The sequence below is a fragment of the Sander vitreus genome, chromosome 8 (genome assembly GCF_031162955.1).
Source record: "Sander vitreus isolate 19-12246 chromosome 8, sanVit1, whole genome shotgun sequence".
Classification (NCBI taxonomy): domain Eukaryota; kingdom Metazoa; phylum Chordata; class Actinopteri; order Perciformes; family Percidae; genus Sander; species Sander vitreus.
Genome location: NC_135862.1, coordinates 8,753,418 through 8,781,072, shown reverse-complemented (window position 1 = coordinate 8,781,072; position 27,655 = coordinate 8,753,418). Strand labels below are relative to the sequence as shown.

The window sequence follows — 27,655 nt, the reverse complement described above, 5'->3', positions numbered from 1 at the left end:
GAAACATGCAGAGGCCATGGGAACAGTGCTGGGTAAGGGAACAGTATTCCTAAACATAACTGACCTCATCTGCTTTTGTCAACTTGTTGGCAGATAGAAGATAATCTGAGAAATGTTCCCAGTTTCAAATCTCAAACTGGATAGGTTTTTCACTCATCTGTTTGTTTAGGGACCTGTTTGTTTCTTTAGTCTTTGCTTGAAATGTAAATAGAGGCGGTTGTGTTTGCTTTTAATCCTGCAGGTTTATGGATGGATGAGTGAGAGAATTGATCAGTATGTGATCAAATGGTGCTACAGGAACATCATAGGACAATTAGGACTGAAATGAAATGAGAGATACTTTATAATATTGAGGTGTATGGAAGATATACAGTGGGGCAAAAAAGTATTTAGTCAGCCACCAACTGTGCAAGTTCTCCCACTTAAAAAGATGAGAGAGGCCTGTAATTTTCATCATAGGTACACTTCAACTATGAGAGACAAAATGAGAAAAAAAAATCCAGAAAATCACATTGTAGGATTTTTAATGAATTTATTTGCAAATTATGGTGGAAAATAAGTATTTGGTCAATAACAAAAGTTCATCTCAATACTTTGTTATATTCCCTTTGTTGGCAATGACAGAGGTCAAACGTTTTCAGTAAGTCTTCACAAGGTTTTCACACACTGTTGCTGGTATTTTGGCCCATTCCTCCATGCAGATCTCTAGAGCAGTGATGTTTTGGGGCTGTCGCTGGGCAATACGGACTTTCAACTCCCTCCAAAGATTTTCTATGGGGTTGAGATCTGGAGACTGGCTAGGCCACTCCAGGACCTTGAAATGCTTCTTACGAAGCCACTCCTTCGTTGCCCGGGCGGTGTGTTTGGGATCATTGTCATGCTGAAAGACCCAGCCACGTTTCATCTTCAATGCCCTTGCTGATGGAAGGAGGTCTTCACTCAAAATCTCACGATACATGGCCCCATTCATTCTTTCCTTTACACGGATCAGTCGTCCTGGTCCCTTTGCAGAAAAACAGCCACAAAGCATGATGTTTCCACCCCCATGCTTCACAGTAGGTATGGTGTTCTTTGGATGCAACTCAGCATTCTTTCCCCTCCAAACACGACGAGTTGAGTTTTTACCAAAAAGTTCTATTTTGGTTTCATCTGACCATATGACATTCTCCCAATCCTCTTCTGGATCATCCAAATGCTCTCTAGCAAACTCCAGACGGGCCTGGACATGTACTGGCTTAAGCAGGGGGGACACGTCTGGCACTGCAGGATTTGAGTCCCTGGCGGCGTAGTGTGTTACTGATGGTAGCCTTTGTTACTTTGGTCCCAGCTCTCTGCAGGTCATTCACTAGGTCCCCCCGTGTGGTTCTGGGATTTTTGCTCACCGTTCTTGTGATCATTTTGACCCCCACGGGGTGAGATCTTGCGTGGAGCCCCGGAACGAGGGAGATTATTAGTGGTCTTGTATGTCTTCCATTTTCTTAGAATTGCTCCCACAGTTGATTTCTTCACACCAAGCTGCTTACCTATTGCAGATTCAGTCTTCCCAGCCTGGTGCAGGTCTACAATTTTGTTTCTGGTGTCCTTTGACAGCTCTTTGGTCTTGGCCATAGTGGAGTTTGGAGTGTGACTGTTTGAGGTTGTGGACAGGTGTCTTTTATACTGATAACAAGTTCAAACAGGTGCCATTAATACAGGTAACGAGTGGAGGACAGAGGAGCCTCTTAAAGAAGAAGTTACAGGTCTGTGAGAGCCAGAAATCTTGCTTGTTTGTAGGTGACCAAATACTTATTTTCCCGAGGAATTTGCAAATAAATTTATTAAAAATCCTACAATGTGATTTTCTGGATTTTTTTTCTCATTTTGTCTCTCATAGTCGAAGTGTACCTATGATGAAAATTACAGGCCTCTCTCATCTTTTTAAGTGGGAAAACTTGCACAATTGGTGGCTGACTAAATACTTTTTTGCCCCACTGTATTTGTTTGCAGCTTTGTAGGTACATGTGTATTGTATGTATGTCTAAATCTATATGAGCACAAGACGTTACATATTGATAGATATGTATGCTCATATGTAGGTGCGTATATACATGCTGCTGGCTGTAGCTTCATATTTAGCATACAGACATGAGAGTGGTATCGATATTCTCATCTAACTCTCAGCTAGAAAGTGACAAAGCATGTTTACCAAAATGTCAAACAATTCCTTCCTATTGCTCAGTTCAGGTAAAATTAATCAGTTGTTATGCTCCAGATTAAAATCAGCCTCAGCTATCAGAAACAAAAACATAAATGTACACAAACATCTGACATTAAGTAAGATTTTTGACATGCTGTGATCTATGCTATGGTCACTTCCTATTCAATATCTAATATTATAAAAAAATATATATTTTGTGATATATACTATGTATGTAGGTTGTACATTTTATGCTACACTTGTATACTATATACATTGGTACCTTGGTAACTTGCTGCTTCTAACAGAGTCATTTCCCAATTTGGGATTAATAAAGTCCATCTATCTATCTAATACTAGCTGACATACCCTGACTGAAAAGACTTCCCATCCCTGCAAAAGTCCATGTTTATTTTCAGACGTGCTTTCGTCGGAAGTTGCATAATTAAAGAGGAGTGTGTTAACACTATGATCAGAGTGAAAATCATCACTTTTGCTTTGATGAGCTGTGATGTAATTTGTAAAAATTGATCTTCTACTGTACCTCATGTGTTTTACAACTTTAAATTACTCAGTATTAGTCTTTGTAATGCATGTTTTTTATAATAAGTGATTGAGGCAACAACAACCCAGCCAAGAAAAAATATTTTTTGATGAGATACAGAAAGCGTGTCTGTGACCAGAAGTTCTTGTTTTGCCCAGATTCACTCAGGCGTTGAGTGACTCACCAGAAGGAAAATATGGAAGGAATTCCCTGGAGTAGGCACAACCGCAGCTTGCTTAAACCCTCTGTTGTTCGGTTTGGCCTTGTTTGTGGCGATTGGGGATTGTCCGGTGAAACAGTGTTATTCTTCACTTACTGGCTTTGCTGGAAAAGCCGGACATATCTGGCATAGCTTCCTGCAAGAGGCTTTGTCAACGAGATTAAAAGAACACTGGAGAGAATCACAACACGGAGCTCGGAGGTATTCTGTCACACTGGAGGACTGAACACATCCTGCCCTCCTGTCAGGGACCAGCGGAGCATATTGTTATGTTTGTCTCTTCACTCAGAATGTAGCTGATACAGAACAGGTGCATCTGCTGCAATTTAATATCTGGAATCCCCCCAAGAGAGAATATAATCAGAGAAGATGGATTCTTGCAAGGTCAAGAATAGGCCTTCAGAAAGTAGTCAGACCCCTTATGTTTTTTCTGTTAACTTAAAGCTGCGCAAACAATGTTGTTATATTAACGATGGGTCAAATGAATACAAACCCACAAATAATTATTGCCCAACTCTGCAGTTGCAGCCTTTAAATGTCTTTCAGTTCATTGTTGTGACACTCAACTGATAATATATATATACTTTATTAGTCCCATTCAGTACCTATATATGCACTAATGGAGAGATGTCAGAGTGAGGGAGCTGCCCATAGAAAGGCACCCTGAGCACTGTGGCAGTACCCAGGAGGTGAACTGGCACCTCTCCAGCTAGCAGTCCCTCACCATACTTTGGTCCATATGGGGACTTGAATCAGCGACCCTCTGGTTCCCAGCCCAACTCCCTACTGACTGAGCTACTTCCACCCCATGATGTAGCATTGCACTCTTTTAACATTATCAAACTCACGATGGACAGTTAAAGGATCACAATCACTCAGATATCTTCTTTCTTATTCCACACATTCTGCTTACTTAATCTGGCTCCTACATTACCCACAATGCAACTCAACTGCTTACAGTTCGGTCAGAGATTTGTTTTTGCTGTGCTAGAAGCAGCTAGCAGCTAGCCTCACGTAGACATGGAAAGGGCTAACAAGGTCTGGTAAACTCACTTCTTTCTAATTTCACACCACCAAGATTTATTTCATTTTCAAACTTGTAGTCTTCAGCCCAAGTAATGCTGCTTCAATTGACATCACTTGAGGCAATGTATCAGATGTCTCCCTCTGCAGCCAAAAAAAACACTTAACAGTTCCCCTTTAAGGATCCACAACTTTACTGAACATGATTCAACCTCATTGATCAACCTCGTTCCAGCTGCTGAAAGTTCTGAAAACCAACTGTACACTACCTGCCCAGCACCAAACAGCAGACGGACATAGTTAGTAGTAAAACATAGTGGAGCATTTAGCCTTTTTTTCCTCAGGAGTCGGTGGAGACCAAAGCAGAGCTAAAATAAGAATGAAAATCAGACTTACAGTATATTTGTTGCTTCGCTACAAACAAAACTCCATATTAATGGTAATGTTGCTCCATATCTGCTGGATATGTAAATAACCAAATAGTTGCTTGCTAACAACTTAAAAAGGTGTGTATGACTTTTGGCTAGTTGTGGAGTTCTGCAATTAATGCTGCTTTAAAATACATTAAATGTCCCTTTTAAATCTTTAAATTGTGCAAACTGCGATGTTCAGGTCTCTACAAATTTTTGGCGATGGAGTTCAAGTCTGAACATTGGCTGGGGTGCTCCAGGACACTGAGAGGCTTCAGTGTTGTCTTTCTTTGTGTTTTGCATAATTGCTGTGCTGCTATTTGTATCTTTGTTACGTGAGCTCTGGTTCCTTTCAGCCTCTCTCACTCTCTTTATAGCAAAGACCTGCATGGTGGAGTGCTGCAGAGATTGGTGTCATGGCAGCTTGCAGCCTCTGCAGAAGAAGTCTGAAGTCGTCGCTGTACTTGCCCGTCTACTGTGTTTGGCAGGATTTCAGTGGTACATATTACTGAAGGTGCTTGCTTTGTGCCTGGGGGCCTTCTCAGTGCTTTTGCAATTTATTATCAATGCCCGAATACAAATCTCTAAGCAGAGAGTTGCGTAGACTTCATGGTTTGGCAATACTTTAATCAATTCATTGTTGGTTTTGGTCTTTTCATGGGGTTTTGTAGATCATAAGAAAACATATAGCATATTAACAGCCATATACTTTAAATTCCAAAACTTATAATGCTGACATACTTAGTCGTACGACTTCCTAGTATTACTTTGAAATACCAGGAATATGAAACAATCATGTAGCGATACCAGCAAACAGGTCAAACAACTCTGTTTAGAAGGAAAGTGACCGATGCATACTCACAATACAGTACAACAACTAACAGCTTAAAAGAAACCTCTGAAAGGCCTGAATAAAGCCGGGATCAAGTTCAACATAACAACAGTCGAAGCACGTCCACAAAGATAAGGAAACACAAACATGCAGTGTACAAATCAGAGGGGAAACAGTTCGACAAGAGAAGTATAAATATACAATATGAGCAACAGCGTGGGAAAGGTCGCTGTGGGAACTGGGCCTTGTGTTTTTGTCAATGAGTTTTAGAAAGCCGGGCTCTGACTCCAGTACAACAGACTTTTGGGTTCCCACCCAGACCTATAGCCGAGTGAGTGGTGTCACATCCATTTCTTCATTGTTCTCCAGTTTCCTCTCTCAGATTCTTTCCCCCTCCTTTGCTGCTTGCAGAGTTTGTCATGTTGTTCTCTGGAAGGAGCTTTCTTTCTGGACGTGGCCGAGGCAGCAGTGACATGCCAGGTTCCCACGATCTTCTGCCCTTCCTCCAGAGTTACTGCTTGCTCACCGCTCTGAACAGGAAGACGGTGCAACAAGGCCACTGAGAGTGCGTGCTAATTTAGGCCGGCTCTGCTGGGTTTCTATTGTCTTAAACGAGAATAACGTGAAAGAGCATGTGTCTTCTCTGAAGCTCATCACCAGTAAATCTAAGCTGTGTGCGTGCACATGCTTTAACCTTGTGAGACATTAATGTATTTATAAGGACCGAAAAATAGGAAATATCTTCATAATCGGTGAAAAAAAACTCACATTTTCTCCAGCAAAGGAGGTTAGGTCAGGGTTATGGGTTAGAAAGCGGCACAGTGCTTCCTCTCTAATACAGTAAGACAGTGGTTCCCAACCTGGGGGTCAAGACCCCTTAAGTGGTTGCCAGAGAATTCTGAGGGGTCGCAAAATGATGGAAGAACAAGATAGGAAAGAACAAGAATAAATCTATCTGCTAAAGTGATTTTGTTCTTTCTAGTTTTTCTTTAATCTTTGCTTTTTTAGCCACGCCAGCGGTTTGTGGCTCATGGGTTGGGAATGTTGGTCATTCGGTCACTCACCACTTTGGTCCAGACAGAAATATAACAGCTGTTTTTGTTCAGACATTCATAGTACCCAGAGGATTAAGCCTACTGACTTTGGCCATCTCCTGATCATCAGGTCAAAATTTACATTTGTGCAATAATTTGGTTTATGACTGAATACCTGCAAAACTAATGACATTCCCACCAGCCTTAGCCTTTGAATTGGTACTAATAAGTACATATTAGCATGCCTTCACAATAAACTAAGAAGATGAAAATGGTAACATATCACCTGCTAAACATCAACATGAGCTGAGCTCAAAACACAAAGCTGTGCCTAAGTTCAGACTAACAGAGGCACTAGTGTAGCTGTAGACTTGTTTCCTTGTAAATATTAGATAGTTTCGGGCGGCTGGGTAGCTCACCTGGTAGAATGTGCGCCCATATATGGAGGTTTACTCCTCGACACAGTGGCCGCAGTTTCCAATCTGACCTGCGGCCCTTTGCTGCATGTCATTCCCCCTCTCTCCCCCACTTTCATGTCTTCAGCTGTCATATAAAAAAATAAAGGCCTAAACCCCCCCCAAAAAAAAAGGTTAATATTTGATAGTTTAAACTCTTCAGGCCTCTAAACATCATTCAAATGAAGCCTGAAAAGGGAAAATATTCACTTCAAAGTCTTTGTTAAAAAAATGTTCTTTAATCCCAAAAATAACATTACTTATTATATATTTTGACTATTTTTCTCTATTCATATTATGGAAATACTGTAGTACATAAATAGCCCTTGTGTGTGCTCGCTTACAGCTTATTGTACCATATATTGTTGAGCCACCAAAAGTATAAAGTCTTTAAAACCTTTAACCTTACTGCATTTTTCACTTTTAATAAATTGTTTTAAGGCTGTAAAATCCATCTTTACCTCATCTTCTTTACATCATCTTTCATCTCATCCTTAGGATTAAAATAAAAATGTAGTTAATAAGTAAAAACCACAGGGGGTAATAGCTTTCCGCTTGCTCTGTGCAGACCAGGTGGCCTTAATGCTCTGTACACTCAGTCCAGGGTACTTGGCTAATTAAAGTCCCCGGCTTGGATGCATATTTTTGGGCACAAGATAAAAGCTGTGGCGTGGGGACACTGTTAAGTGCTCTGCTCGAGACAATAAAAGTGCTGCTGCATTCCTGCTCGTCTCATGTAGCTGGGTGATAGCCGTTGCACTGGGTTATGTTGACTAGCTAATTGAGGGGGGTTGTGTAAGAGTATAAAAAATAAATAATATAAAATAAAAAAATTCTATTCTTCCATTCTTACTGTATTTCCTCGAGCTATGGACCTGGTGCCAGACTTTCAATCATTTTGATGTATGTGTGTGTTGAGAGAAATAAAGAAAATCAAGTCTCTATGTATGCATGAAGGAGTAAAAGTAAGTGCATTTTAATTCATGGGTGCACATACTGAAGGAAGATACTATAACTTGTGATATTAACATTAAAAGTCTTCACTTTTAGTGTTAATAAATAACGCAACATTCTAGGCTTCTTTTAGAAAAGAGCGGCTCTGTTTGTCACGAACACATCCCCTTGAGCATGTTTTCCCTGTCTGTCTGGTTTGTTTTTGTGTTCTGTGTTAAGTTCCTTAGTGCCGGGCAACAAGTACAAGGCGGGAAATCCAGGAGCACCTGAACCTGCTCTCACCTGTTCTTCATCAGCAATCTACACACCTGGTCCTGATCATCATCACTACACCATTTAAGCTGTGACCTGACATCCTGTCCCTGCCAGATTGTTAACCAAACTTGTATGTTGTGCTTGTGTGTCAGCCTAAATTGTTTACTAGTCCAGTCTCTGTTGCTTATGTGTGTTTGCTTAACTGGTTCCTCTTCCTCTGTCTGCAGTACCTTCATCCTGGAATTTGCTTCACCCTTGCCTGGCAACCAGAACCATCAACTACATCGTTCCGTCAAGACTCTTGTCCACCAGTACTCCCCTCCCAACCCATTTGTCACCACCATCAGCATTCCTTCACCCGGACTCACCTGTCTACACGTCTGGCATCACCTTTATATTTTTGTCTTCAATAAATACTCAACCTTTTTCACCACCTACCTTGTCCTGGTCTGCTTTTGGGTTCAGAACCTGAGAGTTTCTGACACTGTTGGCATCAGCATGTCCAGTCTGATAGGGAGCCCACTGAGAGATTAGATTAGTCAAAGCACTGCTACTGTTCTATGGGACGACTGATTTAACAGGTGGGGAGTTCATACAAATAAGTGAACATGCCTTCTGTTGTGGATGATGCCAGCACTTGGTTTTCCTGTTATCCCCATTAGCTGTTACAGCGATGGCTTCTCTTACTTGGGTCCATTATTTACAATACTTATGCAACATCTAACTTCCAACTTGACAATGGTGGAAAGTAACGTTACTCAAGTAGTGTAATTAAGTACAATTTTGAAGTACTTTATTTGTTATAAGCATTTCCATTTTCTGCTACTCTAAATGTCACAAATCGGGAAATATTGTTCTTTTTACGCCACTAAATGTATCTAATGCTTTTAGTTAGTAGTTCCTTTGAGATTCAGAGAATAATACAAAATATAATCAGCAAAAAATGATGATGCAATATTATGGATAATAAGAATTTTGTTGATCCCCTGTTGAAATTCACAATTAAGGCATGACCTTACCCCTTAATATTTAACTTTTTTCAAAAAATATATTTATTCATGTAACTTATATTTTCTGTTAATTTAATTTCTCCACATGATGGCCTCATGACATAAATAATAGCCTCTGCTTGATTTAAATGTTTTGTTTTATTATTTATTTATTATTTAATGTCACCTAAGATACCACGTGTGATGGACAGACACACGGTAGAGTCTCAGATCATTTGTTGGAAGTAACTTAGAGTCACTTAAAGCTTACCCTGTCCAGACTGCCTGTAACTGATTATTGCTGCAGACGTTCATTAATTGATGTGGTGAGACTGAGATTACGTGTCTGAAGATCAGATCAGTTGCAGGACAGGCAGCTCTACCTGAGAGACACACTCCTGGAGAGCCGCATTACACAGTGAGACAATCAGCTTATAAGAGGTGCTGAGTATGACCGCTGAGAGAGTACAGCATGGCTCAAACTCAGCACGTGTTGAGAGTTTTATCACATGAAGGCAACTTCCTGAGGAAAACAAGGTGACACTTGTGGGAGCGACGGGACTGGACCGATATTTCCTCCAACACTCTGCAACTGTTTGACACCTTCCCTCTGACCAAATAGCTAAAAAGGCATTAGCCTCTGCAATATTCTATAAAACAGTACAGCTTTCATTTAACAAAACATTTCCTTGTTTGCTAGTTATCTAAAAAACAACTGTTAGTTAGCCTGTAGCTAACGTTACTCCTTAAAGTGACTATGTGTGGGGCGGCCTCTGGCTCACCCAGTGGGAGCGTTCGCCCCGTGTTGGCTGGGTCCTGCAGCGGGTCCGACGTGCGGCCTTTTGCTGCGTGTCGTCCCCCGTCTCTCTCCCCCTTTCGTGTCTACCCACTGTCACTGTGATAAATGGAAAAGCCCCAAAAAAAGAATCTTTAAAGTGACTATATGTAACTTTTTAATGTTTCTAAATCTCTGTCATTTTTCATACAATGGTCTTAAATGACCAGTAACAGCAAACCAGTGACCAGTGAAAAGAACGCTATTCTTATATAGTTTTTTAGTAAGGCGTCGGCCCCGGTTTGATTTTTCCCGCAAAGTCACAGTATGATTTGCGGCAGGTAGACGGCGCTACAGTAACCCATTGTGATGGGTCACAGATTTCTTTTGCCTCTCATCTGCCACAATCAACCTCTGCTTCATATACCCGGTCCTTCCTCCACTCTGCGTCAGATCGTAGACGATACTGTCACAGTTAGTCTCGCTCCAGACAAAACCTTTGCCTGCTAGTATAGCCTACTTTTATGTTTGTCAATTCTGATCCTGTTTCTTGTGCTTCCAGCTGCCATTGGAACCTGACTCTTGCTACCGCTCCACTCCTGCCAGACACTGAACCGGAACCACCACCAATGGACCCCGCCACAAGCCTGTTAGTCTGCCTCTCTCTGACGGACCCGCTCCTTCTCTGTATTCCCCTGACATGCTTCCCCCTTGGAAACCTGGACTTGCCACTTGAGTACTTTTTAATAAACCCTGTTTTATTCACACTCCTGGCTCTGCGTCTGTCTGCATTAAGAGCGGTGAGCATTAAGAACAAGATGAAGAATGCTGATCGGCACACTGAATTGATGTAATTACAGGCCCGTGAAAACAATTCAACGACGCCCATCACATATTATACACCATTAATAAAAGAAGCAATCTGTCTGATTGAGTTAGGCAAAAAAACTTAAAAGCACGTCTCCCAATTTGGTTAAAGTATCAGGACATGGTGTATAGTGAGGATTTGCATTATTATTTCAGGATGTGGGGTAGCAGTTGGAGCAGAAAGCCACATTCAGTATACTGTACAAGCACCCTGTAGATCATGTATACAAGTACATGTATACAACCTCAAATCATCTGAAGAACAAAAGCAGACAACTTGTTCTTCCTGTGGACGCCTACACGCTTGGCTCCATTGTTGACGAGGATCTCGCCCACAACAATCATCGTCATGACTTCCACTGACGATTTGGCAAAGAGCGATGGGCTGCTCTTATCCACAACAACAATTTTAGTCAAGACCACAGTTGTCGATATATTTAGACATTAAAACAGAAAGCGGGAAAATATAGGACTTCTGGACATGAAGTTTAGTGTGTTCTTGTGTTTGTTGTGATTACCTGCACAAGTATATTAACCTTTCACCACACAGAATATGGGACACTGTCAGAGAGGAACAATGGAAACTTTAGATCAAGAGTTTGTTCAGGAATTGTCATAGCACACAGACAACCCTAACCCTAACCCAACCTACCTAACCCTACACACAATTTATACAAGAAAATATGATATTTTTTACTTTTCAGGACGGGTAAGATGTTTTCCAAAATCTTAGATACTGTAGTGACAGAGGAAAGGTGAAGCCCTGTAGCAAAGGGCCAGACTCCAACTCCAGGCGGTAAAGACTTAACAGTAGCCTATGCACTTTTCCCTGTGAGCTACCTGGGCCCTAGCAGCAAAACTTCCAAAAACTATAAAGGCACAAAAGCTACATCTTTTGAAAATCTAAATAACAGCAGCCACTCCGCTACTGTTATTTAGGCAGATGTTATTGGCATAACAATTTGTGCTTGTATGTTGTGTTATTTTTGTGAAAATGTAGATTAATTTCTGTACATTAATATTGAACAGAATTTATAAGGGTTCAGGTCGGATATGTTGATTGTATTCTATATGACTCTTCTTACTCTTTATTACTAAACGGGTCATATATTAGAACAGCTAACGTTAGCTTTTTCAGTTGGTTCAGTTACCTTCCGCAGGTGTAACCCCGTGCCGATCGAAGCACGCAAATGCTGTTGAAGGTCTTGCCTAGAGCTGCAGTGAGTTCCATAATAATGCCTACATGACAGTTACACCTGGCAACCTGTATTGTTTAAAGAAACTTCAACCTCAACAGTAAGCACTTACGTTAAAACTAGGCTATAAGTTTGAACTTACAAACAGCTGGTGCAACCGGCTCCCAGGTTTTTAACCCCCCTGAAAGCACAGTTTCAAATCCCAAGTATTTCTCTATAACATTAAATATGCATTACTAAATCAGCAACAATCAAATTAAGGAAGAAAAAAAACCTGCAAAGAGCTCTTTGAACATGAAGTAAATTGACTGGAGATACATGTTCCTTTCCCTGGCAGACTGTGTTGAGGAAGTTAGTGGTTCTTGGAGGACGAACGTCATTCTAGCCTGGAAGTTCATTCAAACAGACTCCATATAACTTTGGACATACGGACAAATGACTGCAATCGAGCAAAAAACTGACTTGAGCACTATAGCCTGCAGTGTGAATGTAGTTTGTGTTTCTTTCTCCGCACTTATACCATATATTTACCTAAAAAACCTGTACTTAAAAGAAAAAGAATGGGTAATACTTTACTTGAAGGTATCTACATAAGATTGACATGACACTGTCATGAACACATGACACAGTCATGACACATGAACCCTAACCCTAACTCTAACCCTAACCCTAACCATAACTTGTCATGACAAAAACCGAATGACACTTACTAAAAGAAGCGTTATGTCATAAACGTTTATGACTTGTTTCTAATGTTTATGACACGTTCATGACAGTGTCATGTCAGTCTTATGTAGATACCTTAAAGTAAAGTGTAACCAAAGAATGAGACAGTAGCATGCTTACACAGACATGGTATTAGGCTAATGGAATGTCACACCTCCTTCAGCCCTGATAGCACCTCTGATTAGGCCCATTTCTAATACCAACATCTGGAGGATGCTCTTCAAGCAACAGTTTTTCAGTCTTGTTCCTCACAAGCTTCTTCTGAATATCTCATCTTTAAAGCAGAGATAAAGTGTCTCGTGCCATTCACACAATCTGCCTTTTTTGTCTTCGGTGCGAGCAGCTCGGCAGACAAAACGAAATACCAGGTCAGCAGTGTCAGTCCCATACAGCATCGAAGCGACAGGATGAAACAGGAGAGATGTTTGTCTTTTTCAGCCAGCATCTCATGTGCGACTCTGTGACGCTGTGCTGGAGGTCACGAAGGGCAGCTGAGGGACAGTTTGTCCTGGAAACTAAAGATGCTCAGTTTCCACCTGAGCTAAAGCTACAGCTCAGATTGCTTGTTGTCTGCTGCCGCTGCTGCAAACAGTAAAACAAAGGGAACTGGTTCTGTGCTTTGGAAAGAAAACTTTTTTTTGAAAAGCATCAGCTGACTGTGATGTTGTCTCAACTTTCAAATATTTTGCAATTGTCCCGAGAGACTGACCTACTCTTACAGCTTTCTCTCTCTCTAAATCAGCAGTTGCCTTTGTAGAGCAGTTGAGGTTATATGTCTTGCTCAAGGGCAGTTATTGGTTTGAGAATTTAAACCAACCACGTCTCCTAACTGAAAGACATCCCCTTATGTCTAATTTGTTAGGTTCTCATCCTTGTGTGATTGTTTGGGACGCTGCCTCTTCTCATGACGTTAACTGAGTAAGGTGATGAATCCTGAGGTGGTGAATCCTGGAAATAAACATTATCCTTAATTATCGGGAGCAAATTTCAGATAAAGAGACGGAAACTAATTACAAAGGATCTCTTCAATCTGAATTAGTTGAGATGTGGATTCTGTAAAGTTAATAACCTTCATCTCCATATTGGTGGACTTGAACTAAATCTGATTCTACTATTAAACTTGCTGTAAAGTCACACTTGACACTCCCTCGGCGGGTTTCACTCACTGTTACATCATGATGAGGATGCTGTTTCATGGTGGCTGGCGGGTGGCAATGACCCCCGTGTCCCCTGCTTACCCAAGCAAGACGGACCGCCTACATGCTGTGATGTGCCAGGATCAGGTAGCTGGGCTGCTATCTTGTTACTAATCTGGTAATCTGGTTGGCACAAGGGTTCTTTTCCATTCCTCCTTACATAACTCTTTCTATGTTCACATTCAGGCTGAGAGTCTAGGCCAAAATGACCACTGGGAAGGACAGACAGTTTTAGAGGAAGAGCAGGACTCTGTGGTCACTTCAAAGAAGAGACTTAAGCTTGTTTTAGCTCTCTCCTTAGTTCATGTTGATCCCTACAGGTTTTTGTTCGGAGAGGTCAAGGTAAATCATAGTAATAATAACAATACATTTACATTTAAAGCGCCTTTCATGACACCCAAGGTCACTTCACAAACAAAAAAAAGGTCGTTAAAATTATAGTCATCTCGTAAAAATTTAAATTTAAATTAAAATTAAAAATTAAAAATTAAAAATTAAAAATTAAAATTAAATTAAAATTAAAATTAAATTAAAAATTAAAAATTAAAAATTAAAAAATTAAAAATTAAAAATTAAAAATTAAAAATTAAAATTAAAATTAAAATTAAATTTAAAATTTAAAATTTAAAATTTAAAATTTAAAAATTTAAAAATTTAAAAATTTAAAATGAAAGTCAGTCAGTCAGTCCATAAGCCATCTTGAAGAGATATGTTTTAAGACTGTTTTTAAAGTCAGTAATTTAGTCACAGTGTCTGATGTGGTCTGGCAGTGAATTCAAAAGCTTGGGGGCGGTGTAGCTGAAAGCCCTCTCTCCCAGGGTGCTGAGGTTCACACTAGGGACATGTAGTAGGCCTGCTGTACTGCTGGTATTAGGTCCTAATACATCCAAATCTGCTGAAACTGTAATTATAAACTATTACCTTCATCAAGGAAATGGGAAAATATTTGTTGCCACAATCATATGTTTAATATTAGGTCTGCTGGTGTTTTCTTTTTCTTTTTCTGTCATTGTCACACACGTTTGTCTTCCTCAGTCTAATTTGGCCTAACCCCTTTCTCAGATCTTCACCAGACATTTCAAGTAATCACATCACAAAAACACCAACAGTAACTGTTTGAGTTTAGAATGTGATTAACTATAAGTGAGGACAGTGTTATCATGGCAAATGTGCTCTAAATCAGCTGAGACTGAGAGAATTACTCAGTATTTTTGATTTATTTACCTTTGGCATCTATTAGAGATTTTACCAGCTTTTTTCTGGTTACTGTTACTGTTACTGTTAAAAACATGCCGCTTTTTTTAGGTCAGGTAGAATTTATTGCCGTTGATCCTGTTTGTTTGTTTGCTGCTTTCATGGCTGTCCTAACGTTAAGCTGTAGCACGCTGGGTTTACGTGTTTACAGGTATATCTGGCAACCCGGCCTGGCTGTCAAACTGGGCAGTTGATGACAACACGCAGGTCAAAACACAAACAGAAATTCCGTCACGAAACGGAAATTTCAAAAGGAGAAAATACTGGCACTAGCATTGTTATCAGAAAAGATAGTATTTCAACTTAGCGTGTTTCCTTTATATCTGATGACCATTGGGGTCATTTTGGGATTTATTACAGTTAATATATAACATATTGGACCTTTAATATTGGTTTATGATTATTGATGCATGCAAACATAATCATCATCATCATGTATTTAATTGATGATTGTTGATTGTATTTCGTATTATTTATCTGGTCTGAACCTGCAAAGTAACTAAAGTTATCAAACACATGTGGACTAGTAATGTAAAAAGTGCAATAGTCTCCTCTAAAATCTAGTGGAGTAGGCTACATGTTAAAGTTGCAGAAAATGGAAATACTCAAGTAAAGTACAAGTACCTCAAACTGGTATTACAGTGTTGGAAAGTAGTACTTTCCAACACTGTAATATTACAGTAATCTAATTGAAACTACAATTTAGTTGAAAATTGTTGCAGTACACTTAACATAAAACATGATCATTACATAAATTCTGCGGTGATTGTTTTATTATATGTTTTAACTGTTTTGTCAGTTTGTTTACTTTCTCATGAGGCTTATGAAACCAGCCTGATATGGATTACCCATGATGCCTTGCTCTAGCTATAAATTCCTCCTTCATGTGCTGTGACCCGCAGTCTTGTGCTGCTGCAGAGCAATGCGTAGGACTAACTGCAATCTCTCCCACAAACAATCACACTAGATACACCTACCGCAACAAGGATTTGCCTTAATTTACGGATGGTGAAATTTTCTATCGAGTTTTTATCGAATAGTAATTGTTTTAGTTGTCAAAAAGGACCTAAAGACCCGTGTTTCCTCGAAGCTATCATGCTGAACACAGAGGAAAGGTAGGAGGATGCTAATATTGTTTGGTTGTTAAACCTGTATAGAATTGTGCTTGTTAAAATAGTTTGAATTTACTTTAGTTTTAGCTAACGTTAGCTCGCAAAATAGCAAGAAAACAACAGCGAAAAAAGGACAGCTCGCTCTGACAGGACGCTTTAAACAGACATGACATTTAAACATGCGCTGCTCGTTTTGTTTGCAGACTGACATCAAGATGAACAACTGTTTTTATACAGTGTTTTTTCTAACTGTGTGTATATGTAATAGGGCTATTTGCTATTACATGTAACGGTACAGAGTTGGACGCTGCGGATGATTTTAGGAATATCCAGAGAGATGCACTAAATACAATTTGATAATATTTATCTCCGAGTGTACACAACAGCAAAAAAGCATCCATGAACATGACTGTGCAAAGTTGAAGGGAAATTAATTACTTATTTTAGTGGTAGATGTGGAGGCCCTGGAGGGCTGCGAGGCCATGAAAGGTCTCGAGCCAGGTTATACGTTTTTGTTTGTTTTGAAGTATGAGACTTCTATTATCTTTTCTAAAGTGAAACTGTAAGCTGTTTCACTGTTCAAATACTGTAAGACATGGGGCTGCAACCAAAAATTAGTTTCACTATTGATTAATTTATTGATTATTTTAATCGAATACTTGATTAATCGTTTTATCCGTGAAATGGCGCAAATATATTACATTTTATTATTTACAAATATATCAAATCTAGAAGTTGCACGTACTTGCATACAAGTAACTAGAAAAGGCAAATGTTACACAGCTTTGCTTGATAAATAACAAAATAGTCAATGATGAATTGATTACTCTTACTTCAACACTAAAGAGACTTCTAAGCCTACTGGAGAAATTACATTCCCACTAATTATAGTGCGGACATGATTAGTCGATCAATGGATTGGTTGATAGTCAAAAAATCAATCGACAACAAAGTCATTGATCAATCAAAAATGTCAAACATTTGCTGGTTCCAACTTTTTAATTGCAAGGATTAACTGTTTTTATCATTGGAAATGAAATATCTTTTGAGTTTTGGACTGTAAGTTGAAGTAAGGAAACACCTTTTTCAGGCTAATACCATTATTACATGTCATTTAGCTGACGCTTTTATCCAAGCGACTTACAATAGCTACATCTGGAGCAACTAGGGGTTAAGAGTCTTGCTCAGGGACACATTGGTTGATGTATTGCAGTGGGAATCGAACCCAGGTCTCCCACACCAAAGGCATGTGTCATATCCACTGTGCCATCACCACTATACCATTGTCAATTTAAAAAAAGGTTACTTTTTCTGATATTTCTTGAATACATACCTTATATTTATGATAAGGATCCCTGGTTATCAAATAATTGCAACCAAGATGCGTACAAAGCGGGACATTTTACAGTTGTAAAATGGGGTAGGCTTTTCTACCACTGTACATAGTGTATTGAAGGTAGTGGCATACCTTCACTTTTCCAAAAAGAAAGCGATACTGCTGTTGTTGTACTGGTGTCACCATAGTAGTCATATAGGGATTTGGTGTCAAGGTGGTAGTAATATGTATTTTACTAATGCAGTCCTGATTTATGTGAGAAGTGATAATAAGGTAGACCTAAGATTTGTAATTTTATGAGCAATTGCATGAATAAATTGTAGCCTAGTGTATGTGTGTTTTCTCTTTTACAAAAACAAAGTTATAATGTTTTTGTCCTCCTGTGGGTTTTATCATCTGACACAGAGAGGAAGAAGTTAATTGATGCTGTGAGCAGTGACTATATTAGCTCTGTTACTGTTACGGCCATGTAAGCTGAAGGCATCAACTGGCCTACATCAGCCTGGTTGTATAACTCCCTCCCCTCTACTGGTTCATCAAGCATCAATGGATTCTGTTTTTGTGTGTGCGTGTGTGAGAGGCGTACAGGGGTGCGTTCACTCAGAAACAGCTGGATTATCAGACCTGACCTACCTGAGTAAGTGCCCCTTTAAGCACCCGGCAGACTGATCCTTTTAGTGGTTGCTGTGGTTTCTGGAAGATTCTGGATCAGAGTGCTGTTGAATTTTCTGTAACGAAACTCAAACATTCATTGTGCCAACCGGTTTTAATCAAATGTATCTGAAATACAGAATGGCAGACAGGCGTTTAATGCATGAATGCCACCACAGATAGTTTTGTGCCAGACACACCCAACCAATTGTTCCTCTGGAGACTTGACACCGTCTTTGTTGTTGGATGAATAGGTTGATGTTTCCTGTCAAAGCTAATGTTTTCGCAACAGGCGAGGTGATAGGCATGCAGGCTCAAATGCTGCGTTAATAAGATGGTCAATTATGGCGCTGCTTTGCTCAGTCCTCATTTGGTGTCATACGGTTATTTATTGTTGCCACAGGTTTACCAAACTGTGCCTCTACTGACACCTATGCAGGTTGTTTATTTGCTTTAAGACTTTGTTTATTTAAATAGTCTGCTTTATGCTAGTCTGGTTTTTTTTTTAGGCAACTTTGGTTGTGTTTGTTGCCCTCTGTGTGTCTGACCGTGCACAGCCAAAGTTTGGGTCCAGGGGTCAGTGCAACGTGTTTTGACAGGGATACATCCATCCACACTCTGAGCATGTGTGCCTTTCCTGTTTCTGTCTCGACATCTTTTCCAACACGCTGCACTGCCAAACTTCCAGGGGTCGGAAGAGGTCTGAGGACTCTCCTGTTTACTTTCCTGCATACAGCATTGTGTTGTTTGTCTCCAACCTAAACCATTTTTGGGCCTGACAAGCTTGTTTATGTTGAAAATCTGGGGTGCGTCTTTTTTTCCATTACGAAGCTGGTAATTATGGTGTTAGAAGTTGGGTTTGTGTGTTTCAGCGTTCTTGCAGGACCTGCCAGAGCACTTCCTGTTTTGGTTGGGTTGTGTGTTTCTTGGCTGTCGGTTAAAACTCTGCCTCAGCAGCCAGCCAGCCAACTCAGGCTGTTCATCCCCTCAAACAATTCACCTGAATCAGTTCTCAAAACAACTCAGAGCTCAGGAAGAGCACACTGGCAGTGAAAGCATTCATCCTTAAAAAATAAAATGTTCCTCTTGCATACACACGCATGCCTCCACCACTCCTAGCAGAATCGGACGATGACGCACTTCATCTTGCATCTTTGAGTCTCACTGCAACGCACAGGTGATTAAATCCTCACCAGCATATTAATACAGTCCAGAGTTGTGAGTGGTGCAGAGTCCATTTCAAGTCTTTAAAAGCGTAACCTATATTCTGTTTTTAGGGTGACCTATTGGGGACTTAAGGCTGCAGCTCTACAGCTGGAGAGGCATCATGGGACATGGGGGGGCGGGGAGGGCTAGTGTGGCTGAAATGTCAGAAGACGAAAGTGTTGCCTTTCAAAACAAGGTGGCATTTCCACCAAGGACAGGCTCTTCTGTCTGTTTCTGGGAAGGGATGATGAAAAAAGAGAAGCAGGTCTTGACATCTTGGCAAGAGGGCTAATCTCTTCCTCCATCTGCGTCCTACCTGTCGTCCCTGATACAGTCTGTATCACTTTCCTTTCTGTGGTGTAAGTGAGAATCTCTTGGCCGTCTAAACTGTTTTTAGAGGAGATTCTTATAGATTTTTCTATGATTAACCATTTTTATTTAAACGCACACAACATACAATTTGCGACATGAACATATAGATATTTGCTTCATGTTCATTTTACTCCACTACATTTATCTAACAACTGTAGTTATTGGTTACTTTGCAGTTTTTACACACAAAATATATTTTTATCTCAAATCTGATGCTTTGTTATAGATTAAACCAGTGGTTTCCAATCATTTTCACATCTTGGTTCTTAACCTGGCATAGCTAAGAACCAAGAAGTGCAGTTTCTGCTGCATAGTGAACAGGCCAGGCATAATGAGCTTTGTTTTCCATTGCTCTGTCTCTTGGGTTGTAGCTATGCAGATCAAGCTGTCCGGGTTACCTGTCTAGTGTTCAGGGAACAAACAGAGATGCATGTATCTGATGTTTTACTGAAGCACATAACTTGTTGGATGTCAATATTCACTCAGAAATATGTCGGTCTAGCTGATGCAGTTTCAGACAAAAGATTGTCTATCGTTTCAGGTTTCATTAAAGGTGCTAGAATCCCTCGGGGCAAAACTGAGGCAAGCTGGGGAAGATAAATTTGACAACATGAGAATCTTCAGCCCTCATGTCCAGGCCCATCTGGCAGTGATGTCCGGCTGCCATTATGTCTGGTTTGAGATGCATGACTGTAACTCAAAACGCCAGAGATGTGTGTTCCCAAAAGCCTCACAAGCTATTTGCAGAGGTGTTTACAGATCATGTGCTTGTTCATGGTACATGCCTTCTTCCACACGCACAACCCGTCAGGAACTCTTCAAATCCAGTTCTAAATTATAGGCTTTAATTTTAAACTATGTGTCAATGAACTAAAACTTGCTGGAGTTAGCCCACGTCATTTGTTTGAATTGTGGTCACAGGGTTGGAGAAATATGCAGAAATCTATATATAACCAACAGGACCTGACTAACTAGTCCACGGGAGTCTCATGTTTAATGCCACAAAGTATCGTGTGATACTTCTTCTGATTAGAAACGTGTCTGGCAGATCTTCTGTCTGAGGCAAACATTACAGTATTTCTCATCAGAATAAAGTCAAATTGGAGGACCCCAAGTTATCATAGACTGTAAAATGAGTGGACGTAACATCCGTGACGTCACCCATTGGTTTATGGACTGCCGTTTTGAATCCTTGAGTTTGGCGATATGGGCGTCACCATCTTGGTATTTTGCAACCGGATGTGACAGTTTTTGACGAGAGGGTGGAGCTGGGGAGAATTGACGCGGCCGTGTAGGTGAGGTTTATGGTTGCAGTGGCTTATCGGTAAAGGCAGAAAAGTTGCCGATTCACCAGCTGGTAAACGCGGAACCCTGGGGACTGGTGCCGTTCATCTGCGTACGGCAGTTCAGAAAATCTTCAAACTTTTCCTTAAGTTACCAGCTAGCGGTAGCTAGCTAGCTTGGTTGGCAGACGCTGAACAAGACATTTTTAGGCGACCAAGTGTTCCAATTAACTTTTGAAGTGAAAACAAACCGGTTTTCAATTTGAAAATGATAATTTGAAAATGTTTATTGAGGTAATAAATCAAGTGAGAAGTAGGGTCATTTTCCCATAGACTTCTATAGAAATGGCTTGAAACAGATTTATTTTTGCAACCATTGGAGTTGCCCCCTGCTGGAAATTGGATAAAGTGCAGGTTTAAGGCACTATCGCATTGGCTTCACTTTTCAGGCCCGGAAGCTTCATCCATTATTTTACAGTCTTTGTTTAGACTAGATGTTTCAACCAACAGTTGGAAACCTGCAAACAGCATTCCGGTATCCTATACTGCAGAGGTGGTGCATGTTGCCGCAGGTGCTTTTCTATTCACTTATTACAGGGACATGCTTAATGAAGTTTAAATGGGGTTGTGTGAGTGAGGTAACAAGCTGAGAGGTTTACATCAGTAATAGAGCAGGATTAGTCATGCTGCTAACACTTAAGGATTAGAGATGCCCTCTGGGCTTTTCTTGTAAACATACAAAAGAGGTCTAACAACAAACGAATGCGGTGTCGAATGCATTTCCTTCCTCATGAAACATTTGCCAAAAATACTTTTTCAAACTTTTGTGTTGTGCTTGTGCATAGTTTACATTCACGTTACTTCCCTTGTCTCTTTTGGTCCCTTCTTTTGTTGGTGCTCTGTTTGTTGGTGTGTTAAACTGCCAACTCATTTTACTTTTAAGCAAACTATTGAATGTAGATAGCAGTTAAGTGGCCTACATTTGCCTCCCGGTTCTAAAGCTGGCATAAATTGTGAAGCCAAAGATTAGAATGTGTAGGCTATTTATAACGGAATAGTTTTATAGCAAACAGCAATACTAAGAAGTGCAGAGTTTGAGGATGACGAGGATGATTATTGGAAACGACCAGCTGCTGTAGAAAGGCATTCTCTATGGGCCCCTCCCCACCACCACAGCTATTCATTCTAGCATCTTTTTTGGCCCTTCTCACATGAAGGCCCGGGTACTCGGTCCCCTTTCCACCCCCAGTCCGACACACCTGGAAGCGTGCGTGCGTGCGTGCGTGCGTGCGTGCGTGTGGATATTTAAATTTTTTTTAGAGGAGGTACAGAAAGGACAAAAGCTGCAATTCTAACGGTTTAAATCTTTCTCCATTTCAGTTCCTGGTTATCGGGGTCTCGGCTGCCCAGCTCCATCCCTCAGTCTCCGGGGCCTCTGTGGTGCTCCTGATGCCCCTCACCCACAACTGAAGATCCCGGGTGGGCGAGGGACTGTCAGGGATCACTCTCTCGGCGTGCTACTACACAAGGTGACAGTCCTAGACTTCACACAGCTACACAGAGAGCTGTAAAGCTACCTGCTGACATCTGCATATGTGACAGAAACCTATAACCACACAACATCTGAACCCATAATACAAAGTGCTGCTTACAAAACGGTGGGAACGTGCAGCCAAATGCTGCTAAAATATGCAATTGGCTGGTAGATTTGCTTTACCCACCAGCCAAAAAACAATGGTGATGTAACAGTCACTAGCCATTTGGCTTGTGGACAAAAAAAGTTAATTTTGAACCCTGTGCGTGCATCTGACGGAGTTGCAGTGATGTCTTGGTTGGTGAGTTAACAAGCAAATATGGGGCCCATCATTTTCACATTTAACTGTTTTATAAAGAGCAAAAACACTGCCTTAATTTGTTATTAAAAGAGTTAATTGTTAGAAGTCTTTGTCCCTGACTGGTATTTTAGACATTTTATTTGAGATAAAACAAATTTTTATTTATTTTTAAGGATAATGATGGGGAAAAAAAGTTGTCAAGTTTTATTTGCTTTCAGCAAATACATATAAGGTAATACTTATGTTAAGTGCTTCATCCCTAAGGGACCACTCTAACTCAGTACACTAAACACAGGAACCCCTTGCTAATGAATCGTATCCTCATTTAGCAATCTTTCTTTCTTTTTTTTTAAGCTTAAAAAGTCTTCTCTACTGCTCATCATCTGCACCTGCAGTGGATTTAATGCATGAGTTTTCTTGTTGGGCTCAAAGTGTATAGTAATGAGTTTATTCATGTAGAGATAACATCAGAGGGTAGAATAATACAGATTTTTAACAGAACAATTTATTGTGTAAACCTCTACACACACACACACACACACACACAGAGTCCCTGGGGATTAGAGATTTAGGATCAGACAGATCAGTCACAAATGTCATATTAATGTCCTCATCTGTCCTCAGCAAGCAAAAAAAACCCTTTCAAATTTGGTCACAAACAACTCTTGCATACATTCACATAGTTTTTTTTTTTTTTTTTTTTAAGACTTGTGCAATACATTATAACTTGTTTTCTTCAGTATTTACAAACATTTGCATGACAGTTGCATTTATGATACCTCTTCCAGAGTGACTAAGACAACATCACAAGCAGTTATAGAACTCATGCTAACCTGTCATTACAAAATCATGTCTGACAAGTGATCTGAAGACTAGAATAGCTCAATGAGTTAATAAAGACAGAAGGGTTTTGACCAAACATGAGTTACAGCACAAGACTTGTCTAATGCATAAACGGTTCAGTGCTGCTTCTTTAAGATACCGCGACCACAAACGCTTTGACTCATTTCACTTCAGAGCTGCTCTCAGAAGCAGGAAGGCTATGTTCACACAACATTTCATTTTGTGTTCTCTGGTTTTTATAGTTTAAAGAGCCCAGTGGTGTAGTGGGTAACAATGGGGTACTATCGCTGATTTAAGATGTAAACTCTCAACAATTCTTCACCTGCTATCACTGCCAAGTTGGATAACAACAATTGAGACTGTATTAACTACATTATGTTTTCTGATGTTATAGAAGGGTAAAACATGTCTGTATTTTAAGTTGTGATACATTTTTCCAGTATGTATGTGACTATATGTCTACTATAGATTGGGTCTTTAAAGGTCCTATGTTTGTAGACCTTTCAGCCAAACCTCTCTCCAGTTTGAAAAAGAATATTCTCATACATGCTGAAAAATAAAATTGAATCAGTAAACTAAATGTTTTTTTTGTTTTGTTTTTTTTCTGTCCTCCCTGTCATAATCCAGGATGAGAAGTTAACGGTGACACAGGCAACTCCAGCGAGTGGAAACCCCTCTTTTCTACGCTTCCACTACCAGCTGAATGAGCGCCGCTCAGCCTTCTGGGATACGGTTCTATCAGGAGACAGCCTCTTCCTGGAGATTCCTGCCGGGCAGCTAGTGGAGGGGAGCAAAGAGGGGTAAGGATGTATTAAGACCCCCCTTTGGGCACTATTCCTTAATGATCTTGTGGAGTGCAGGATATGTTTTACAGAAATCAACCAATCAACTTTTGTTAAGATCAATTGTTTCACTACCGTATCAGAAATGAATGGTTAAACGAAAAATAACCCTAGTGGAAGTCTGCACACCATATGGGTCTAAACTGTACAGGAGAGGCTGTAGTCATGTTTTAAGGTTATCAATGTGTCTCAAATTAAAATGGAGGCTAATATGTTTCTGTTTACATTGCCTGACTCTGTGTTTGGCTTTAATCAATGCCAGATCAGAGTAACCTTGCCTGCAGCGGCCGGCTTTGCAGTCGCAGTCTCTGCAATATTATGTAAAGTTGCAGCACTTATGTAAAGAGAGGGGGGGGAACTTGTGTGCGGCATCGCCACTCCCCTCATTCACCGACTCTCTCTGTCTGTCTGTCTGTCTCTCTCTCCCTCTCTGTCTCTGTGTTCCTGTCGTCCTCAGGCTAACTGCTCTGCTGGAGTTTGCAGAAGAGAAGCTCAAAGTTAACTATGTGTTCCTGTGGTTCCATAAAAACAGAGAGGATCGATGTAAGAGCTCTTATTATTTTCTAACGGGTTTTTGTTTGTTATAAATGTATTGTGACAAGAAGACGCTGCTCCCAGCTGTTAGCTAAAGAAATAGTTCCAGAAAGGTATTCCCCCTCAAAGCACAAAGCATCAGATTCAACTTCAACTGTAACTTAACTTGTCTCCAAAGGGGACTGTGTCTTGCATCACATAAATACATAAAACATATTACAAAAATATGCCCCCCCCTGCCCCCACCAAACAAGACACTTTGTGTTTAAAAGCTGTGTGTGTGTGTGTGTGTGTGTGTGTGTGTGTGAGATTTATTAATCTGTCATATCTATTACTTGAGGTTTATCATTCAGTTGAACACTCTTCTTGTTTCCTCACCAGTGTCCATCATCAAGACGTTCCACTACATGGGCTTTGAGATTGTGAAGCCAGGCCACCCCATGGTACCGGCCCGGCCTGATCTGGCCTTTATGGTTTACTCTTTGGACAACAGCAGCTCAGACGAGGAGTGACTGCCACACCGTCTCCTGACACCTCCCTCTCCCATCCTTGCTTCCCCCCCCCCAACCCCACCATAGAAATGCGCCTTCTGCCCGTTTTCCTCCTCAAGCAATCGAACCGGCCTTGGCTCTTGCTCTGACATAAACCAGGAAGGTGTCACCTATTTTTTATTTTTTTCATACACTTGTGATTTAAAGGGGGTTGTTTGGGAGTGGTAGGATGTCCACGTGAGGCAGACACCCCCGCCTTCTCCCTTTCCCCGAGGATATTTGCAGATTGGATAAACAGAGAGTGGCATACTTTGAACTAAGCCATCACATGCATCTTGGGATTTTGGGCTTTTTTTCTTTTTTTTTCTGCGTAGTTGTTTCTCTCTTGGCCACATTATTTGTTTGGGCTGCCAACAAGACAAACAACAGTTTGACATTCAGGGGATGGTGGTGTTTTACATTAAAATTCAGCAAATCTCTCCTCTAACAGCATCAACCTTTTTTATAAAAAAAGAGACTTTGGATTGTCTTTGTGTGCGTTATATCATGCAAGATGTGTTTGGTTGAGAAAAGAGGAAATTATGGGTTTGGTCTGGTCAATAAAATGCATTTTTACATTATAATATGGATGGGTGAAAGCCTGATCTGTTACATTTAACATTAAAGCACATGTAAGCATTTCTTTACACTTCTTCCCGATATAAGGCATCATTCCAGCGCACGTCAATCACTCTGGGGTTGTTAGCTCTAGAGTGTTTTTTGTTAGCTCTCATTTGCCTAAAAATCACTTTAGCCACAGATGTGGAAATACCCTGTCTGACCCTTTGACACTGTCTCTCCAGACGTGTCAAAGCTAAGAAGCAGCCTGCATGTTGAATGTCACAAAATGGTAGCTTTTCCTCAGCCAGCTGGCGGCTGAGGAAAACGCCTTCTCTCCTCCTCCTCTGCGCAATAATCAACCTGTCAGGCTGACTGAGTTATTGACGAGTTCTAGAGGGGGGACGGCCTCACTGTTGTTTCACTTTGCTCGTTACAAAGAAACTGGATTAGAGTTTTGTTTTTGTTTTCAAAGATCATAAGCTGAATAATTGTTAGTGTGAGATGGTCAGGTTTAAAAAGAACGTACTCCACTTACTGTTACATTGCATTAAAATGTATACATAATGTATGAATCTAGATAAGCTTTAGCCCCAGTTTGTGCCCCATGTATTCTCATTACACACCCTCCTATTTTGTCTTTTAACCCTTGTGTTGCCGTCGACCATGAAAAAAACACTTTTGTGTTTGTTTTTGACGTTTTCAGCTGGTGTTTTTTCATAGCTTTTGTTACTTTTCCCAACGTTTTGTCTTCTTTTTTTCTCTACATTTTTGGTGCTTATTTTGACGTCCCATATTTTCCGAAATAAAAAAACAAACGGGTCAAATTTCACCCGAGGACAACATTAGGGTAAATGTATACCCTGTTGCAAAAGCCCAACATTAATTGTGTTATCTGAAGGTGATTCCAGGATCTTCAAATGCTCTTATAACTATTTGGATTAAAAAGTTTCCTATTCAGGTAGCTGGATATGACATTATGTCCTTGCTTGCTCTGTACAAGAAACGCGTTATTTTGTATGAAAATACAAAACAATGCCATTTAAGATTAATGTAGGCACAAACTGGGCCTAGTGAAGCTTAATTCAGTACTGTAGAGTCATCAGCAGTACTACCCCCGCACCAGTTGAAAGGCTTTTTGTGCCTAAAGAGGAGAGTGCAATGTAATATTTTTTACTCGAGTCTTATTGAGATGTGTCCATTTTTTTTTCCATATTTCATCCCATGCAGATTCAAACCTGTGAGGAAAAGAGCTCATTGTAGAGGTACAACAGGAGCACTTTGGGTGATTACCATATATGCAATTAAAGTAAAAAAAAAACGGGAGGAATCTTGTGCTGTTTTTTTTTTTTTGGTGGTTTGAAGTAATCTTAATAAAAAAAAAACGCCAAAGAATCCATTCTGTCTGTAACATGCTGTCGATTTGAAATCATCTTGCTTTCAATATTCAGCTAATTTAAACCTAGTATGGTATGTAATGCAATATTAACCTACATTCCCCATGCCAGCCATACTACCTGTAACACCTAAAAGAAACGTGATCGTAGTCTGTTCCATATTGGTGATGGGATGCGGTGGGGGACTTTTTCTTCTGCATGTGTTCAGATCATACAAGTCTTCATTGCATCTGATTGAGCCCTGGCAATG

General features: G+C 40.3%; 1 protein-coding gene and 1 long non-coding RNA gene across 2 annotated transcripts; both read left to right on the top strand.

Moving 5' to 3' along the window:
* Positions 1-7,280: 7,280 nt before the first annotated feature.
* Positions 7,281-8,336, top strand: LOC144521490 (uncharacterized). Its single transcript, XR_013502333.1, has 2 exons — positions 7,281-8,033; positions 8,131-8,336. It is a non-coding gene; the product is annotated as an uncharacterized LOC144521490 (long non-coding RNA).
* Positions 8,337-15,797: 7,461 nt separating this feature from the next.
* oaz2a (ornithine decarboxylase antizyme 2a) lies at positions 15,798-26,034 on the top strand. Its single transcript, XM_078256651.1, is given in 6 exon segments — positions 15,798-16,021; positions 22,247-22,313; positions 22,315-22,395; positions 24,172-24,344; positions 24,844-24,929; positions 25,302-26,034. Coding segments are annotated over 6 exon segments (648 nt in total). The 5' UTR covers positions 15,798-15,911; the 3' UTR covers positions 25,433-26,034.
* The last annotated feature ends 1,621 nt before the right edge of the window (positions 26,035-27,655 follow it).